This window comes from Pyxicephalus adspersus, chromosome 9 (genome assembly GCF_032062135.1).
Source record: "Pyxicephalus adspersus chromosome 9, UCB_Pads_2.0, whole genome shotgun sequence".
Taxonomy (NCBI): domain Eukaryota; kingdom Metazoa; phylum Chordata; class Amphibia; order Anura; family Pyxicephalidae; genus Pyxicephalus; species Pyxicephalus adspersus.
Window position 1 is genome coordinate 4,430,443 of NC_092866.1, and position 19,784 is coordinate 4,450,226.

The following is a 19,784-nucleotide window of genomic DNA, read 5'->3' on the forward strand; positions in this document are numbered from 1 at the left end:
ATATCACCGGTCTCTAGTGATTGGATAGGCTGCATCCTCAGTGATGTCACCAGACTCTAGTGATTGGATAAGCTGGATTCTCAGTAATGTCACCGGTCTCTAGGGATTGGATAGGGTGCATTCTCAGTGATGTCATTGGTCTCCAGTGATTGGATAGGCTGCATTCTTAGTGATGTCACCGGTCTCTAGTGATTGGATAGGCGGCATTCTCTGTGATGTCACTAATCTTTATTAGCAAGTAGACTCTATTTATCGATATCAGTGGTCTTTACTATATAGATAGGCTGATACCACAGTGATGTCACTGGTGTCCAGTAATAGATAGCATATATTCTTACTGATATTGCTGGTATTCTGTGAAACAATGAGCCTATATACTGATATACTATGTGTGTGCAAATCCGTTAAAATCAGTTTAACAATGGCGCCCCATGCATCATACATTATGGCAAGCGTAGGAATGTTAGTATGTGGTCTATATGTTTGCATTGTGTGCATGCCCAAGAGGCAAACAAATGGGCTGTAACATTCTGTAACACGGAACAGCTGGCCGAAGGTCTAATCCTCTGTAAAGCGTAAGATGAGAATGATGCCTTTGGTCTTGGGACGGTGTTTACCATGCAGCGGCTATTTATAATCAGTGATAACAACAGCACTTTGACTATATCCCAAAACATCCCTGAGGTCTTGCCTTATACATAGGAACACGGCCTTTGTCCACAAGTGGATTGTGCAACTTTTTCCGTTAACTCTGCTGCTAATGTTACAATTGGAATAGCATTGCTGTAGCTTGGCACAAAGGAGTGAAAGTGGTTTTCCATAAAGTGTAAATAGCCAGGGTTAAAACATGTGCTGACTAACTTTTAAAAGAATTGTGTTTGTCTACTTTATGTACTTTGAGTTTGACACTGTCGCTTGAGTTCACAAAAAAAAAAGAATGGGGAACCTATTTGTTAACATTCCAAATAGGTTCATTTTATATGTATAATACACGTTTCAGGACCTTCCAACCACTCCCTTCATCAGGGCTTTGAAGAAGAAGCACAAGTACTGGAATTGTAGCCTATTGTTACACGGGAACACCCAATTGTAGCAGCAGCTGGAAGCCCTTAGAACATGTTGGGTAGTATTATATGGGGAACATTTCTGATTTTGACATGAATACAGTATGCAACAAGAAACAGGCATTGCAAAGGGCTTTAATGAAATACCCTAAAGCCCACCGTGTGCTATGCTCCTTACTGCTTTTTTCTGTATCACATCTAAACCTAAAGTAGTAGGAGCATTGATCCAGTGATAATATTTTTAGAGATAGTTACATAGTTAGCTGAGTTAGTTGAAAAAAGACATAAATCCATTAAGTTTAACCACTAGGGAAATAAACATATCGTACATATGAAAATCTATAAGACATAGCTGGTCCAGAGGAAGGCAAAAAAAATCAGGTAAATTTGCTCCAAAATGGGAATTCCTTCCTGATTACCTGAAGAAATCGGATGTCCCTGGTTCAACAGTCTCTGTTGTCTTTACTTTAAATCCTTAATACCCAATTACATTCTGTGCTTCTAGAAAAGCATCCAGCCTTTTCCTAAAGCAATCTATAGAACTTGCTGAGACTACTTCCTGAGGGAGCCGATTCCACATTTTCACAGACCTTACAGTGAAGAATCCCTTCCTTATCCAGGGCCTAAACTTCTTTTCCTCCAGGCACAAAGAGCGCCCCCTTGTGCCTTGTAATGATCTTACAGTGAATAATGGGCTATATGGACCATTTATATATTTATACAGGGTGATCATATCCCCCCTCATACGTCTCTTCTCAAGGGAAAATAGATTCCCTTCGGCTAATCTCTCCTTATAGCTGAGCTCCTCAATTCCTTTTATTAGTTGCGCTTCTCTGCACTCTCTCCAATTCCACAAAATCTCATGGATGTGCTCAATAAGGAAACCTCTGTACTGTCTGCACTATTAAAGATATTGTAAGCCAAGGCTGTCAGTGTCATATCCAATCCAAAGGGTGAGGCTGGGTGGTAAGCAAGCATGGTCAGGGCCACACAAAATTTGGTATGAGATACAGCAATGCAAAGTGATGGGATAACTGGAAAAAAAAGAAGTCAGGGGAAATGGATTTAGGAATTCTAAAGGAAGTTAGGGGACACAGTAAGAACACAAAGAACCCAGGAATGCTTAGTTTAAAGACAATATTAATGGGCTATGAATAACTTATTGCTTAGTCATTGCAGTATTTGGAGTTAAATTGGGGTAATATACTGGGGCTGGCTGTGTAGGTGCTATATTAATCAGCCAATGAGGGCAGGGGGTGCCTATGTCTCCCTACCCTGGTACAGTAGGCTATAAAAGATAGAAAAAACTATTTAAAACAGAGAAGCCCTGCTATACCTATATCCACAGATCACTGTATATTAGTGTGGTGGTCAGTGGGAAGAATGGCTCTTATATTGTTGACCATTGGGAAGAAAGTCACCCTTACTGATAGCCAAAAAGATCATTGGTGTCAGTTTAATTTACCTGAAAAGCCTGAATTGCCAGTAATTTGGCAACCTCTGGGGGAACCCAAGCTATAAGGAAACTCCATCTACTATAATTCCTTGCATTGTGTATTATGGATGATATCAGTCACACTTCTAGTCTTAGCTCTCTAGAGCACAGGGGTGGCTACAGATGAGGATGCAGAGCATGAACTTGTAGCCACATGCATTGGGGATATGAAGTTCTCTGCAAGAAAGTAATCAATCAGAAGGAAGACATGTATCATTAAGACATAAAACAAACATGATTTTTTGTTTTTTGTTTCACTGTCATGTTCATATCTTAACAGCGGGCGCTTTGGTCAAGTCCATAAGTGTGTAGAGATATCCTCCGGGCTAAGACTTGCTGCCAAAATCATTAAAGTTAAAGCTCCCAAGGAAAGGGTAAGTACGGCAGTATTCTACAAAAGAAAATGTTATGTTTTTGCAAGAGTTTCTGGTTGGTTGGGGATTTGGATTGTTTATACTGTTTGATATACATTTTATTGGGAAGAAAGTTATAATAATATTTAATCCGATATCATTTTATTATAAACAAACTAAAAAGTAATTAATATACTGCAGTATAATTATTAGTGAAGAAGAAAGGTTCTCTCCTTTGTGTCTATTAGTCTAAAGCCACTTCTTAAAATTGGGTAGGTAAAGAAGTTGAAAAGAAAGAGGTTTAAGGCTAATATTTTTCCAAATTATTTATGTTGTGGCAAGTTATTTCATATATAGTTATAACAACATCATAAATCATATCTCCAGTTCTGTTACAGTTTCACAGGACTGGGATATACATCTGAAGAATTGATTCCTAATATATTTGCAAGTTATGGCCGCATTCAGTCTTATTAGTCCCTAGCCCGACACGTTTCGCCAGAAGTGGCTTCCTCAGGGGTAGAATGTTTGGGACTGTATGGTCTAAATAGATTGAGTTAACATGTGATACATCAATATATATACAAGACGTATTTAAACAATCATAATTGATTATTACAAATTGGTTGGAGAAACATGATGATCATGATAGTATGCATTCATATGCGACAATTATGAAATCTATTAGAGATAATAGCTGTCATCACTAAAGGTATTACATATAATGAATGTTTAAACAAATGACAATTGGTTGAAATATATAGTTATTCAAACATCTACAGCAGGGGTGCCTACACTTTTTTGGCTTGCTAGCTACTTTTAAAATGAAAGTCAAATGATCGACCAACAATAGTATTTGAATTGAATAACTCCTGTGCGCGGTAGAGTTTATTTTGAAAGGCAGGGCTTAAGGTGCGTACACACTTCCAATTTTTATCGTTCAAAACGAACGACGAACGAACGACGAACGATCGATTGGGCAAAAATCGTTCGTTAAAAAAGTAACCAACGACGCCGACGAACGAGGAAAGTCGTTGGAAACGAACGACCGGACCGGCGGATCGGATTGGATGACGATCGTTGAACATCGTTCGTGTGTACGATTGTTCGTTGATCGTCCATGTTCTGAGCATGCGTGATGAACGAACGTCCGTTCACTTTCCTGTCGTGCACATAGTTCCTCTATCGTTCAAACGATTGTATCTATTGTGTGTACAATATCTACGAACGATCGTGTCGTTATCGCTATGTGCAGGATCGGTGCTATTCGATCGTTCGTAGATATCGTGCAGGATCGTTTGTCGTTCGTTTTCCAACGATAATAATTGGAAGTGTGTACGTAGCTTTAGTGATCTACTGGCGTTACCTTTGCAATCTACCAATAGATCACAAGCCACCTGTTGGGCACTCCTGATCTACAGTAATATATTTCCATATATATATATAGTATTAAGAATACAACCTGCAGAATACATGGGGTTGTATTTCTGCACAAAGCAGATAAGCAGGAGCTGTCAATTTTATTCAGGCTGTTCCCAGCCGAGACAACTCATTAATATGTTTGCAATATTTGAACCCCTCCTGTATAATCTCAGCTGCCTCCTGAAGTGTTGGCCTTTAGCACGGAGATACAGCGTGGCCGATCCGTCAAACTATCGTGGGATATATTTGCATATTCATGAATCGCTTGGTGGGAGTTGCTGTCAGGGCCTCGTTAAACGGCGAGACAGGAGGGCCCGGAAAGGGCACCAGGCCCTGGGCATTGTCAGGCCAGAGATGTTGTCTAGTTAGGCCCTGTGATTAATTAGCAGTATATTTATTCGCCTTGCATGGGGGAGTAGAAATGTCAATAGAATGGTAACTTGTCCTCTTTTTTCTCTCCAGGATGAGGTGAAGAATGAAATTAATGTCATGAACCAGTTAAACCACGTGAACCTGATACAGTTATATGACGCCTTCGAGTGCAAAAATGACCTGACCTTGATCATGGAATAGTATGTATGATGTCAAGGGGTGGGGGTGTGTATATAATGTATGTTATCGTTATCCAAGACCTTGGTGGAGGGGTCTTCCCATTCTCCATAGAGGACATCTAATTAAGTGACTACCATATGGAAAATCCAATCTGGGATCTTCTAAAGGGCAAGCAATACGGCTTTTCACTTTAAGGCGTTTGAGCTGGTGACAATAGGAGCTTGAAGAAAAAGCAGAATTGATCACAGACATGCGGGGAATGGGGGAAGATCCTTCAACAGGGGCCAGGGTAACTAGAAAATTACAAAAATGGCCAGCACATTAACGTTCTTATGGGAAAAGTTTACATAATCTTCATATTACAGAAGATAGACCATCAACGTTTCAGGGACGGGTAGGTCTTCTTTCTCAAGGAGACATAAAAATAAATAAAGAGGACATTAGTGTTCCTGCAATGCTGGCGATCTTTCCTCCCCTGTGTCATGCAACTTTAATGAAATCTCTTGTAATACATCGTTGTTGTGCATGGTTCACTTGCCCACTTTGTGTAGAGGTCCAGGAGAGAATGAATGTGGCACCAACCATCTAAACTGGAAAAACATGGCCATGTAACATAACCCTGGTGTTATTTTCCAAAAACTAAAAACTTTTGGTGCCTTACTCTTGCTGTCCTTCATCACTGAATGACAAGATTATGTGCACATTGTAAACTTTTGTGTATGTTACATAGGTATATAGTTAATTAGGATATAAAAAAAGACAAAAGTCCATTAAGTTTATAAATAATAATAATTTTTTGGCTGAAAAAGTACTTTTATGCACAGAACCCTATATGATTGGTCCAGAGGAAGGCAGAAAAAAAATCCATAAAGCATGGTCCAGTTTGTTCTGACTGTAGAAAAAAAAATCTTCCTGATCTTGGAAGCCAATTGGATATCCCCTGGATCAACACTATCCAGTGTGATTAATTATACATTTGTGAGGTTCCACCAGTCAATGGGCTTTTTGAGGCCAACAAACTCAATATTCAAAAATGACTTAAATCAATAATACATTTAGGTCATTTTTGAATATTGATAAATATTAGGGATGTGGCCATGATGAGATAAACAGGTTGGATAATGTATTATTAATATTATTACTATCTAGTGTGATTACCTATAAATTATAGGTTTATAAATTATAGTTGACTAGAACTACTTCCTGAGGGAATCAGTTGGACATTTTCACGGCCCCTACCTTCCATAGAGTGCAAGTGCAGGAAGCACCCCATGTCATTTGCAATAACCTTAAAGTTAAAAACTTTCCGGCAAAGTTACTTAATGGATTCTTTATAGCCAGTAAACACATAGATTTGCTTTTCATCTGCCACATTTTTGTGGATAAACATGGGTGACAATAATCTGTCCTTGTTTCCCAATTGTGGGCTTGCTTTGCCCACCATGATATTGTTAACACACTGTCATGCCCTGGTCTAGTGGTATAGTAGGTCAGATACCAATCCCTTGGCCGGAGGATTCATCTATATTTAGCCCCTTCTCAGCCTAGAACTTGGTTGCTCCAAGGACTTGAATGTTGATGGCATCTAGGGTAGGACTGACCGATGACCGAGTGAGAATGGGAGAAAGGGATGAGAAGGTGCAAGTCAAAGATCAGCAAGAGGATAGGCACAAAGGCGGCATCATATGCAGGTGACTCTTGGCCAGAGGTGGAAACCAATGAACCAATGGGGAGAGAGTTGTCTAGGTCAAGCAGTGGGCAAGAAGGGACATATAGGAAGTTATAAAAACAGTAATAAAAACCTAAAAACTGCACCAGCAATCTAAAAGGTAGACACTGTCATACATTATGGGCTGGGATACTGGCCTGGATTGAGGGGCAGACATAGGGAGGTGCAAAGTGTACCACTACACAAGGGCTCTGGACATTCCCTAGTCAACAGGGGCCCCAAATCAGTTGATTGGGGGGACCCCGGTTTTGTTCTGCACAGGCCCACTGTTGGATTTGTCAGCCCCTGTCTAGATTTATAGCTCGCCCAATCAAGGGTTAGATGAGGGGAGGTCAAAGCAGGTCAGTGTTTATTGGTGAAGGGCAGGGGAAGCGCATCCCTTTGATCGAGTATTTCCCCTTCATGTCCAGTGCTGTTAAGAACCAAAGAACACTAGACGGAGATTAAATAGTCCAACCTAAAGCAGCGCAGGAATGGTGGGATAGGTAAGTACTACCTACATGGTCCACCGTTTTCCTTGAATTCAATAGGAAGTGATTGCAGGTGAGTTGAAAAAAGTTTAGAATTTTCTAAAAAATTTTTTTTTTCCCTAGCTTGGATGGTGGAGAATTATTTGACCGGATCACAGATGAGAACTACCATATGACTGAACTAGATGCCATCATGTTCACCAAACAGATATGTGAAGGGATTTACTACTTACACCAGCAGTATATACTCCACCTTGACCTGAAGGTGAGACCATATCATTTGGAATAAAGTAGAGCGTTCAAAGTTCTGGATGTTCTGTTCTGTCCCTGTCATCCCCGATTTTCTGTCCCCATTTCATCTGTTAGTGTTTATGTTTACTCGATTCCGGAAAAGATACCAGATGGCAATTTTATATTTAGAAATCATTTACACGTTGTGCATTATTTCCTCGAATTCTGATTAGAACTCTTACAGGTCTATTTATAAAGTGGTGAATCTCACATTCACCAAAGGTTTACTGGTGGAGAATCAATGACTGTCATTGGGAGTCAAACACCACCAATCAATGTCTGGTGAATGTAAGATTTACTATTTTATACATCTTCATTTTTTTCTCTTTTAAAAAGCTGTTTTTCTTTTATTAAATATATATTCATTAAAATGATTCAAGTCTTTTTTTATTTATTTTATGAGATTTTTATTTTTCAATAAATATTTGTTATGGGCTGATCCCACGATGCTCAGTTTGATGCTAACCGCTGACCGTGAGACTATTGGGTTTATTTATTATGTTTATGTTTTCATTTAACTTTTAGCCCAAATTTGCACATGTATGAATCATGGGAAGTTGATTTTAAAAGTTGATTTGCAAATTTTCTATTTGAATCCATTGTGAAAATCATTTGAATTTTTGGGTGACTCTTTGGTAAAGACATTTACTAAAAGCCCTCAGTGTCTTACCCTATCCAAGAGTGGCACTGAAAGCCACTGCATAGTAATTGAGATATCTCATCATGGGAGTTTTTCATACTTTAAGACAAATACAATATTGTGCAGTGGATGTTCTGGGAGCAACATGAATACAAATAGGTTGGGGCCACTCCCATGCATTGGCCCAGCTGCTTGGTGATTGGGTCAAAGCTCTATGGGGCGGGAGGAGTTTTTGTTCCCTTCCAAAAAAATAAGGGACCAAAGGAACGGTGAGCACCTGGGGAAGGAGAAAGGTGGGTAAATCAATTGTTCTGCCCTTTAGCAGAGCTCATGGTTTTATGACGCTTTTACTGCAAATCTGGCAGCCCCAATCATTAGTCAATAGTATGGTCAAATGCAGCTTGATATTTTCCAGACAATGTGCAAATACTGCAATGTTAAAGCTCATTTCTGGGTTTCTACTACAGCCTCCTATCTAATAACTGGCAGGAGGAAGAGCAAAAAATAGTTTACAACTGCTCCCATTGGCTTGAATGGAAGATGAGACTACTGTTCAACGCGTTTCGCAGTAGTGAAATTATAGTTCTGTTTCCCCTGTTTATATGTGTGTGCACAAGGATTTGTTCCCATTTGGAGGAGTCAGTGAACTATTTCATATCCATGCTGGAGCTCCACCCTCCTACTCACCTGCTCAGGTACTGTAGTGAATGCCGTGTTTATGTGACATTATACTCTTTGTACATGAATTTACCATTCCTTCCTGAAGAGGCCATATTTTACTACTGCGAAATGCGTTGAAAGGGGACACTGCTCTGCCTACTTTATTGAAATACTATCCATTGAGGATGACTTGTGGCTATTTGTATATATATGTAGTCTCCGGGTTAAGGACATCCGACATTTGGACGTTTCCTATATATGAACGCGGCTTCCCTGCTCGTTCTGTGTAGGGGGGCAGTTTGCATGACTTGCAGAAGAAATCTTTAATTAAACACAGCTGAGGTTGTGGGTGATTGTAACTCTTTAATGACCAAGACAAACTCTGCAGTTGTTTCTTTTTGCATAATAAAGCTCAGCTTGCTCCAGGAGTTAATACCGGTAAATGTCTCGGCTCCATAAAGATTTTTCTTTTTTTGCTTTGTTTGTGATTAGCTCAGTGAGGATTTTTTACAGTAACTAATACCACGCTGCCTAATAATATGTTGAGACAAACATCTGTCCTAATTGCATTTATTAAAATAATGTACCTGTTCCGACTTTCATACAAATTCAATTTAAGAACAAACCTACAGTCCCTATCGCATATGTAACCCGGGGACTACCTATATATTTACATTCTTGTAATATATGTATTATGTACCGTATATATATATATATATATATATATATATATATATATATATATATATAGCCGTAATATATACAAACATGTCGTCAGGTACATATTGGATTTAATTTATTTTGTGTTTTTAATGTTTGATTTGTACATAAAGAAAATTGCATTTCTAAAAAAAAAATTCCTTATTTGGTTGACCCAATGCCATAAAAAAATATCCCATTTTCACTGAGCGAGTTTGGTCTGTTTTATTTCACCATGTTTTCTGTTTTACACCTAAGTAACATTTATCTTTGATATTCTTTTTCAGCCTGAAAATATTTTGTGTGTCAATCAAACTGGAAACCAAATCAAAATTATAGATTTTGGACTGGCCAGAAGGTAAATGGTCACTTTCTGCAACTAACAAGAATGTAAAAATATAGAAATGCACGATTGTTGTTTGGCCTTGACTCTGATTTCTTATCCAGATATAACAGAATAATTTTAATATATTTAATAAGCACATCAGATAGGAGTAAAAAAAAGAAAAATGTGAAAGAAAGAAAAAAAGATCTGCAATTCTTTAATATCTCTCATTGATTTACAGGTACAAGCCAAGGGAGAAGCTAAAGGTGAATTTTGGAACGCCAGAGTTTTTGGCTCCAGAAGTGGTGAATTATGACTTTGTGTCCTTCCCCACCGATATGTGGAGTGTGGGGGTCATTACCTATATGCTGTAAGTGGATCACTGGGTTGGTGGATCCGATGCTTTTTGCTGCACTTTGGTTACTGGACAATTGGGTGCGCAAGATTTGCCACAATGGGCCTGATTTATTAAAGTTCTCCATGACTGGAGGGGTTACACTTTCATCAGTGAAGCTGGAATGGGTTTCTTCAAAGTTGAAAGCACATGTTTTGAATCCTGGACCAGATCCATTCCAGGTTTGCTGGATCACCCAGCTTCACTGATGAAAGTGTATCATCTCCAGTCTTGGAGAGCTTTATTAATCTAGGGCCAATGTTGTTTGCAAAACTGGGCATTATTATTGGCATGATAGTACAAATGTTTTCCTTTTCTGTTTGACATCAGAAACATTCAGCTTCAGGGGTACAGGGTAAGGTTGCTTCAATAGCCAGGGGTTAGGGTTCAGATAAAGGGTTTTATCATGTAAGGGGTGTAGTCTAAAATGAACCTGTCCTTAAAGCAAAATATTGACTGATTTCCCACCCTACCTATACAAGGGAAGCAAAGTACTCAGACATGGACATGGTTGGAGAAACATGATGAAGGCATGTACCTCCTGCACCCCAGTGACTACCCTGGGCTTGGTAATTGGGCCCAAGCTATCATATGGGGCAAGAAGTGAACTAGTTGCTATGACCTGAGGTTTTCTGCACAATGTTTTGCAGAGGTAATCTGGCAGCATTAATCAATGGCTTACAGTTGGGTAAAAAGCTTATTTTCCTCCACAAATCTGCAAAACCAGCAATGCTAAAGCTGATCTCTCGGCTCCCCAGTTATCCACCACTCCCCCTCTCACCCATTCCTGGTATTACAAAAATAAAATTCTAAATACCCTTTTCATTCACCTAAAACCACAGTCACATCTTGCTCCTGCCAAGAGTCTTCTTTTGCCTACAAGAGGTGGGTTCTTTTTTGGGGTGTCTACATCTATGTCCACATGATATAGAGAACTCCTATGTCCAGTGGCGGGATCCTTTCAGGATCCATAAGAGGATCCTGTAGTAGTGATGTCAGTGTAAGCATAATACAGAGGACCGGTCAACACATAATAGTGGTTCAATATGGAAATGGTGTTGGCAAAGTGACTTGGTTGGCAGACATAGATTAATATATCTTATATCACAAAGTATGGAATACAATTGTGCAGGAAGGGTTAGAGGTGAATGGGAGGAAAGTTTGGAGGTGTAACTTGATGAGTTTAACTTTTTAAAAACAAATTCACCAATCGGCATCCTTTGTTTTTGTTAGACTCAGCGGACTGTCTCCGTTTTTGGGAGAAAGTGATGCAGAAACTATGAACTATATTGTTAACTGCAACTGGGACTTTGATTCGGAGGCATTCGATCAGGTGTCCGAAGAGGCCAAAGATTTCATCTCTGGGCTTTTGATCAAAGAAAAGAGGTAATTAAATATATATATGTGTCTTACGTGATCCTTACATGACCCTATAAACCAGGCATCTCCTACCATAGTGAGGGCATTTACTGGTCTTTTTTTATTACAAAGCAGCACAAGCCATGATAGTTAGGTATAGTCAGTCTTTATTATGATTTCTTAAAGTAGTAATGTAAGATGATGTGCTAAATGATGTAATAAAATATTACCTTTGTAATAAAAAAAATATTGCATATCTGTACAGCTATCTGACTTCTTCTATCTTCTAATCCTTGAAGTCAGACAACTACACACTGCCTACTTTCTGTATGTACAAGTCCCACCTCCCTATAGTTTCTTCTGCAAAGCAAGGTGCTGGGAAATATATTCAGCTACCGATTTTTTCCTACTTTGGGTGCCATATGGTCACATACTGGGCCTGATTATTAAGGCTCTCCAAGGCTGGAGAGGATACACTTTCATCAGTGAAACTGGGCAATCAAGGAAACCTGATCTGATCCAGGATTCAAAACATTTGCTAGCAAATGACATTAAAGAAATCTATTCCAGGTTTTCTGGATCACCCAGCTTCACTGATGTGTTTCTTCTCCAGCCTTGGAGAGCTTTAATAAATCAAGCCCGTTGACTGAGCCCCCTTCTTCTTCCCACCAGAATCTAAAAGTGTAGGGCTGTAGTGCAGTGTACAAGTACCATACAACAGGTATTCTGTCAATCACTTTGCTTCTTTACACTCTTTATATTTTCAAATCAATCCAACAATTATTTGTTGACTTTTCTATAGTGCATTGTGGTAGTTTTGATGACTGTGTGTAGTAAAGAACTCCTTTTGGGTTTTTATTGATCATCCAAAAATTTATTAAAAAAACCCAGTACATGTGAAAACAGGAAGAATATACTGAATTTCCATATAAACAATAACAAGGGTTCATAGATATTGGATCCTCTTATGAAGGGGATGATACACCTTCTTGGATAAAGGGGACCTGGAAGTACATGGAGTGTGCTGCTTTGGATGGTGGATAGTTATTGGTGCTCTGTTTGCTGAGCACCCAATATTTTGTTTTGGTTGTTGGCAGTAAGGATTCTTTATTTTAGGTTTTATAGTGTTCGGTTTCCTGTTAATGAGATTCTCTCTATTTGTCCTGATGACCATTGTCCTTGGGATTGAACAAATCCAACATTTTGAGTTGTCATCTGAACCGAAAGTGATGGTAAATCTTCCAATAGTTACAATTATTATGGTTACCAAAGTATGATAATATATGACAACCAGCGATGGGATTACCTATACCTTGGAGAAATTTCCACACTTCCTTGTGTCTATAGAACAGGAGGTGGAGAGAAGTCTTCCCACTGGGACCTAAATTGCCAAAAAATGGAAGGACCATTCCTTTCCTAATTTAAAATGTGAAAAGTAAGTTTTAACTTTATAAACTTTTAGGAGGAACATAGTCATGCAGGACTCAAGTTGGACACCACAAACAGAAAAAAAGGAATTAAAATTGTCTACCTTGACTTTTCATTGGTTGTTTTTGTTACATTTCTATCTTATAGCTGTAGGCTGAGTGCCGGACAATGCCTAAAGCACGAATGGCTGACCAATTTGCCCCTAAAAGCCAAAAAATACAAAGTTCGTTTGAAGTCACAGATCCTTCTTCAGAGATACATGGCCCAAAAGAAATGGAAAGTAAGTGTCCCACATCTATATTCTATATTGGTGTTTCTCAATCTATATGACATGGGGGGACCCTTAAAAAAATGTTCAGATCTTTAGGAACCTCTCCTATGATTACCATACCCATGGTACATTAGTGTGGTGGTCAATAAGAAAAATGCCTCCTACACTGGGAAGAATGTCACAGAAAGCCAAAAAGATCATTGGTGTCACCAGGTCACAAATTGCCCAATGTTTAAGGAACCCCTTACAAAGGTTTGGAGGAACCCTAGGTATCCACAGGTCCCTGGATAAGAAATATGCTCCATATGATTAGTCTCTGTCTATTACAGGGACCTCATACTGCTACCAATGGACATGACTATAAACCAGCCCTCTGAACTTAATGATTGGATACCAATTGTACAAATACAATCATACCATAATCTCTGCAGACAGGACATTATTTTGGAAAAGGGATGAATGCAATGTTTATATGCAATTTTCATGAATATTTCATGTTGTTTCCTCAAGATAGTGTATTATTATTATTATTAATAAACATAAATAAGTTTACTTTTATATTTATATATATATATATATATATATATATATATATATATATATATTTATATTTTTGAAGATCTTTTGTCAGTCAGACTTCAGATCACTAATATAAATACAGTGGTACCTTGGTATAAGTCCTTAATTCTTTATAGATCCTTGGATTTATACCAAACAGGACTTATACCAAACAAATTTTTCACAAGAAATAAAAGGAAATGATTAATTTGTTTCATGAAAAAATCCTATTGTATTGGCTAGTGTACATTGATGGGGCTGTATAAAATAATTTAACCACTGCTTAATACTAAAGTACATATATACAAAAGCAATTAGATGAAATAATTACAAGTTTAACCTCCCTTTACCTTGCTGAGAAGAGTCGATGCCTACTAGGATGGTGCTGAGAAGGGAGGAGGACGATATGTTATGTAATTCACAGGGAGTTATAGCGCGGGTTGTTCACTGAATGGTAGTAACTGACGTACTGACGCTCATGGGCAGTCTTGGCTTTGTCTCGAGAGAGGTAAATAAGGGTAGCACGCGGTGTTATGACTCATTTTGACCCATACAGGTTCTAGCACAAAGGTTGTAAACCACGCAAGATTTTTCTTGTCCAAACAGGACTTATGCCAAGTTGGACTTATTCCAAAGCGGACTTATACTGAGGTACCACTGTGTATATATATATATATATATATATATATATATATATATATATATATATATATGTAGACCACACAACCAAAAGTTTGGAATATTTGACCATCACAACTAACTTTATTACCAAAAGTATTTAAACACAGGTACACACGACAAGATGCCTGAAGTTGAAGAAACACTGTTCTTCCATTTTGGTCTGGTTAGGTTGACAATGACTGTAAGAAGACACCAGAAATGTATGGTGGATGGGCGAAGCCTTGAAGGAGATCCCAACACTGGGTTACTAACAACATATGACAATAGGTTATCCTGCCCATTTATTAAAGCTCTCCACGACTGGAGAAGATACACTTTTAGCAGTGAGCTTGGATGATCCAACAAACTTGTAAAGGATTTGGTCCAGGATTAAAAACATTTGCCAACAAATATCAAACTAATTTTAAGAAATCTATTCCAGGTTTGCTGGATCGCCAGGTTCACTGCTGAAAGTGTATCCTCTTCAGCTTTGGAAAGCTTTAATAAATCAGGGCCATTGTGTGATACTTCCCCCACCTCTTAGATTTCAAGCTCTTCAGGGCAGGGTGTCACTGTCTGTATTTGTCAATTGCAGCCCCTATTTAATGTACAGCGCTGCGTAATATGTTGGCACTATATAAAAACTGTTTATTAATATTAATAATAATCTAATAATGCTTACAATATTGAATGTTGTCTTCCATTTCAGAAACATTTCTACGTGGTCACGGCTGCCAATCGTCTCAGGAAGTTCAAGCTGCTTTCACTCAAACCCTCCTAGAACAGAAGTGAATGACACTTGTGCATGGATTGTACATAAAAGCCACCTGGACTGCACTTTGTACACGGGGGGTCACGAGATGACCAATGACCACTACCTGGGGGCACATGATGAATGTGGTGGTTTGTGGAAATATTATACGTTTGTAGATCTTCACCCTTCCGGATCCTTAAATTTGTACCGCCATCCCTTGGTAACCCATTTCTTGGTAATTGTGATGAACATTATACAAAACAGAACTAGTGATCATTAGATGGAATGCGTTCTTTTACAAGGTACATTCCTATCTCTCGCTGTTCTACAAAGAAGAAATAGTGAATTTCCTTTCCATTCTATTAATATCTGGGTTATCCTTCCCCTTTCGGTCCAAACCTGAATATAATTGGATTTAAGTTTAACGTTTTGCTAGGTATTTCATTTTACACTTTCTTTGCTTTTTTATTTTTATTAAATAACCCTAACCATTCTTGCTGACCTATAATCAGATGTACTTTTTTCTTGTTAAGTGCATGCCTGCTAAGTAATATATAAGTGCAACACTTCCAGGTACTCATTACCTCTCACAGAGATTGCATTTATTCCATCTCATAATGTCTTCATCTGGAAAAAGACTTCTCTGTTCAGGGTCACCAGCCATTTCTTGGGCTGGGGTGTTGGCTCAGGAATAACACAGCTTTGTAACTTCTGGTGCCTGTGAAGTTCTTGGCTATGTTCAGAAATGTCTGATGCAGTTCAGCTTCAATTGCAGCCTTTGTTCCTCTGACTTTACAAAGTTACAATGTTGCAGTTTGAGAATAATAGGGAAAATAATGAGGAAATATTTCCTCCTTGCCTGCAGCAGACTGATGATAGTGTCTAAGCTTAGGAAAAGTTCATTAGAATACAAACTGATGTATTTGTCTGCTGTTCTGCATGGAGCACACTAGAAACACCCCATAAGGAAAACTGCAATTATACCTTACCCAGCTACTTTCTGATAACAGCGGAGGGTACCTTATCCTAAAAATTCCAGGTGCCTGAAACCAAACTGAAACAATAGATGAAAACAAATGACCCCTTCCTTATCACTTCATATAACTATTCTAAAATAAGATCAACATAAATCAGGGTTTCTTTATGGCAAGCACAGGTTTTGGTTTAACATGCATTATAGTGCATGCCTAAAATTCCATTATGTGCCTGTGCTAGTTTAATGTGTTTGTTTCTGTGTGGGGGGGGGTTAAGTGAGATGTTTCTGTTATGAAAATGCTTAATCAATAATTGTTTTTTTTGGGTGCATAAGTTGTGTAAATGTTGGTGGAGAGTTTGTATTGTGCTCCTTGGCATGTTTTTCTTAAGGGGAACCTGTATATGACCCCTTGGAGCACACCTCCAGGATCCCTAAAATTTTGGGCATTAAGAGTTCACTGCTTCCTAGTTATGATTCTTGGCCACCAAATGCTATGGGCTGAGGGTAGGACAAGGCAGGCTATAGTGTGAATTTTGCTGAATCTCAAATCACAAGGGAGGAGAAAGGGATTTGCCAAAGCTACAAGTGAATCCTAGAACTTACAGAAGGCTGATGACTTGCTCTCTACCTTTATATGACAGTACTAGGTGTCTCAAGCATTGTGGGAGAAAGAGATAGTGAATCATATGATTCCCCTATATGTAGAATATATAGCACATTTTCCCTGATCCAAAGCTACTCATAATGAGGTTCCATGGTTGCCATTGGTTTGTATGCCAAGACTGCAGTAGATGCGCATTACAGCCAGAAGGACTGTATTCACTAAGCTTGGGGCAAATCCACATGCACATAGTGTCAGAATGCTGAACCAGCAACCGCTCCAATCAACATTGCTTCCCAACATTGCTTGTGGGCTATGTAAGAGAACTTGGCTGCTGCTTGTGTATAAAGTTACATACAAACGTCACATAATAGTCACCAGAGATGAATGATCATGCCCATCTTGGGCAAAAATGTCATTTTGGTGGTCCACTGATGGCATTCATTCGCTGTTCACTTATACAGAGGAGAGCACAGTGGGGTGCCACTTGCTTGCCCTCCCACATCCCCTATCCATTAAACAGAATGGTGTTGTGTGTACATAACCCATTCGTTTATCAGTCACTGGAAAGGATCAATAAAGATTCTCCAAAGTCTGTATGAGCCTGCAGTCCACATTGCTTAGTTCTGCCAGACCTCCAAATGAGCTTTATACCTGCAGTTAGGGCTACTACATTAATAGTTCTCTTCCCTGTTCCTGATTCAGCAAGACAATGCTATTGGTGTCTTCTCAGTTGGCCCACACATGTGTAGTAACAATCCATTGAATCCTATGGAGTGATCATACCCCATTTATAGAACATTTTAAAATATTAAACTATATGAGTCTTTAGTTTTGCTGCTTGAAGACCATAAAAATCTACCAAAAATGTATGCAATAACAAAAAATAAAAATAAACTGTTACAGCTTTGAAATGTAAGAATATTATTCAAAGATTTCTTCATGATTTTTTTGTAATGAGTTTGTTTTTTTCAGCTTTGATTTTATCAGTGAAATCAAACAGGGCATTGTGACTTGGTAGCAGATTTTAGTGATTAGATGATGTCATTTGTAAATTGAATAAAGAGATTCTGTAAAATGTTTTGCTGGAGCTGTGTGTTTTGTCACGGGTAATTACATTGATGAGAACCATGAGAAAAGTCTGTGATTTGACATTTGTTACAGCTCATCAAATGCTTGCACGCTCCTTCCGATGATGAGAATTGGCTGGAAATATTACAGGCAGCTCCAATGGCAAACTACAGCACCACCGCTGAGGGTATTCTAGCTGTAGATCCTATGGGCCCTGGTGCAGATTTTGTACTTTTTGGGACTTTCACATTTGACTCCATACTTTACATCAGAATTCCCCACTTCTATTCTTAAAGCGGAAGTAAACTTAAAACAAAAAAACCACACTTACCGGTAACTTTAATCCTGCAGATCAGTCTATCTGTCCAGGTTTCTTTGGGTCCCACGTCATCCCAGTATCCGTCTTCAGGCCGGAGGAGAAGCATCAGGTGCCGACATCTTCTTTCTTCTTCTGGGTTCTTTTTTTTTTTGCGTCACCCAATCTAGCATTGCAGGCGTGAGGTTGGGGAAAAAAAGATTGCAAATGTGTGAGATAAAAAAAATGCCTTCTATTAATAAAAGGGCTCCTGACCTCGCAGAAGCAGCAGCCAAGAGCCTCCCGGGATGTGTGACATAGGTATCTTAGGAAGTTTTGTGCTTCAATTCTGTCTTGATCGCCACAGGAAGAGAATCACAGGAGAGACTCCTTGAAGTGTTGGGCAACATTTATTGTACAGCGCTGCCTAATATGTCAGCGCTATATAAATCCTGTTTAATAATAAAATGTTGCATATCTTGTACTGATGGGAGACCATCAACATACCCAATCCCTCGTCTGTACAGTGAGCCTGAAAGAGGTAACTGGCCATTTAACAAACAAGTGTAAATTGCGTCAAAGCTAATCACAATTTTTGTACTCAGGCTTGTATCAGGCTTAGGGACATGGCGGGAAGAGAACCTGTCACTGCACAATACAGACATCCCACCACACTGAAGGCCTTGCAGGAGCACCGAGATTGAGTTTTTGGTGGACGGATGAGCACTTTTCAGATTTTTGAAATGAGCACAATTGCTATTTATGCATCATCTGGGTTGTAGATTTAGCTCTAGCTCTTAACAGAAGGGGGTGTTTTGTCTGGAAAATGCATTGTCCGTTATATTTTGGTGGATAAATTAAGCTTTATTTAAGGACTCATAACACAATAGTCTGGTGCTTTCTCTCTTCAAAATTCTGCAGGAACCCTTTTGAGGTTTACCTTGTAGCAGCAACAACCTAACCAGCGCCACTGATACTCGGATGGAAGCAGATCTTACCACTTAATTGTCAGCAATATTATCCGGACATTTAAATATACCATTAGGCAGGAAAATCATGCATCTAGTATGGTCACAAATCGTACAATGGTTGGGGCAAGTACTTCCTAACAAATGGGGGGAATGGAGATTTCCCAAACGTCAAACACTAATTGGTGAAGAAAATGCCCCGTAAGCTCCTTCCTTTTCCATCTGTTTACTGACTGGATAACAGAGCAACCCACAGATCAGGTTATTTTTGTATTCCTATAAAAGTCCCCAATGTTACATAGACAGCAATGACCCATGAAAAAAGGGGACCCTATAACCTTACATGGTGTTGGTTCCTAAATGGATGATACAAACAACTTTACTTGATGCATCTTGGATCCTTTCATACGTGACCATCCAAGGGATAGAATTCCAAATATCTTTATAATAAATACCTGGCAGCATGGTGGCTCAGTGGTTAGCACTCTGGCCTTTGCAGCACTGGGTTCCTGTTTCGAATCTCAGCCAGGACACTAGCTTCTGGAGTTTGCAGGTTTTCCGTGTTTGCGTGGGTTTCCTCAACATTCCAAAAACATGCAGTTAGGTTAATTGGCTTCCCCAAATAAAATGTCCCTAGACTGTATTACAGACATATGTCCATGGTAGGGACATTAGATTGTGAGCTCCTTTAAGGGACATCTAGTGACATGACTATGGACTTTGTACAGCACATATGTAATATGTCGGTG

At 39.0% G+C, this 19,784-nt stretch overlaps 1 protein-coding gene across 4 annotated transcripts in view; it reads left to right on the forward strand.

Moving 5' to 3' along the window:
- Positions 1 to 17,782, forward strand: part of MYLK3 (myosin light chain kinase 3) — a 51,989-nt gene extending 34,207 nt beyond the window's left edge. For all 4 annotated transcript variants that reach the window (XM_072422252.1, XM_072422249.1, XM_072422251.1 and 1 more), the window contains exons 6-13: positions 2,840 to 2,933; positions 4,797 to 4,906; positions 7,209 to 7,350; positions 9,663 to 9,733; positions 9,942 to 10,070; positions 11,328 to 11,480; positions 13,029 to 13,161; positions 15,080 to 17,782. In XM_072422252.1, the coding sequence (XP_072278353.1) occupies positions 2,840 to 2,933; positions 4,797 to 4,906; positions 7,209 to 7,350; positions 9,663 to 9,733; positions 9,942 to 10,070; positions 11,328 to 11,480; positions 13,029 to 13,161; positions 15,080 to 15,151 (904 nt within the window). In that variant the 3' untranslated portion in view covers positions 15,152 to 17,782. The remainder of the gene's footprint in view (positions 1 to 2,839; positions 2,934 to 4,796; positions 4,907 to 7,208; positions 7,351 to 9,662; positions 9,734 to 9,941; positions 10,071 to 11,327; positions 11,481 to 13,028; positions 13,162 to 15,079) is intronic.
- Positions 17,783 to 19,784: the final 2,002 nt, after the last annotated feature.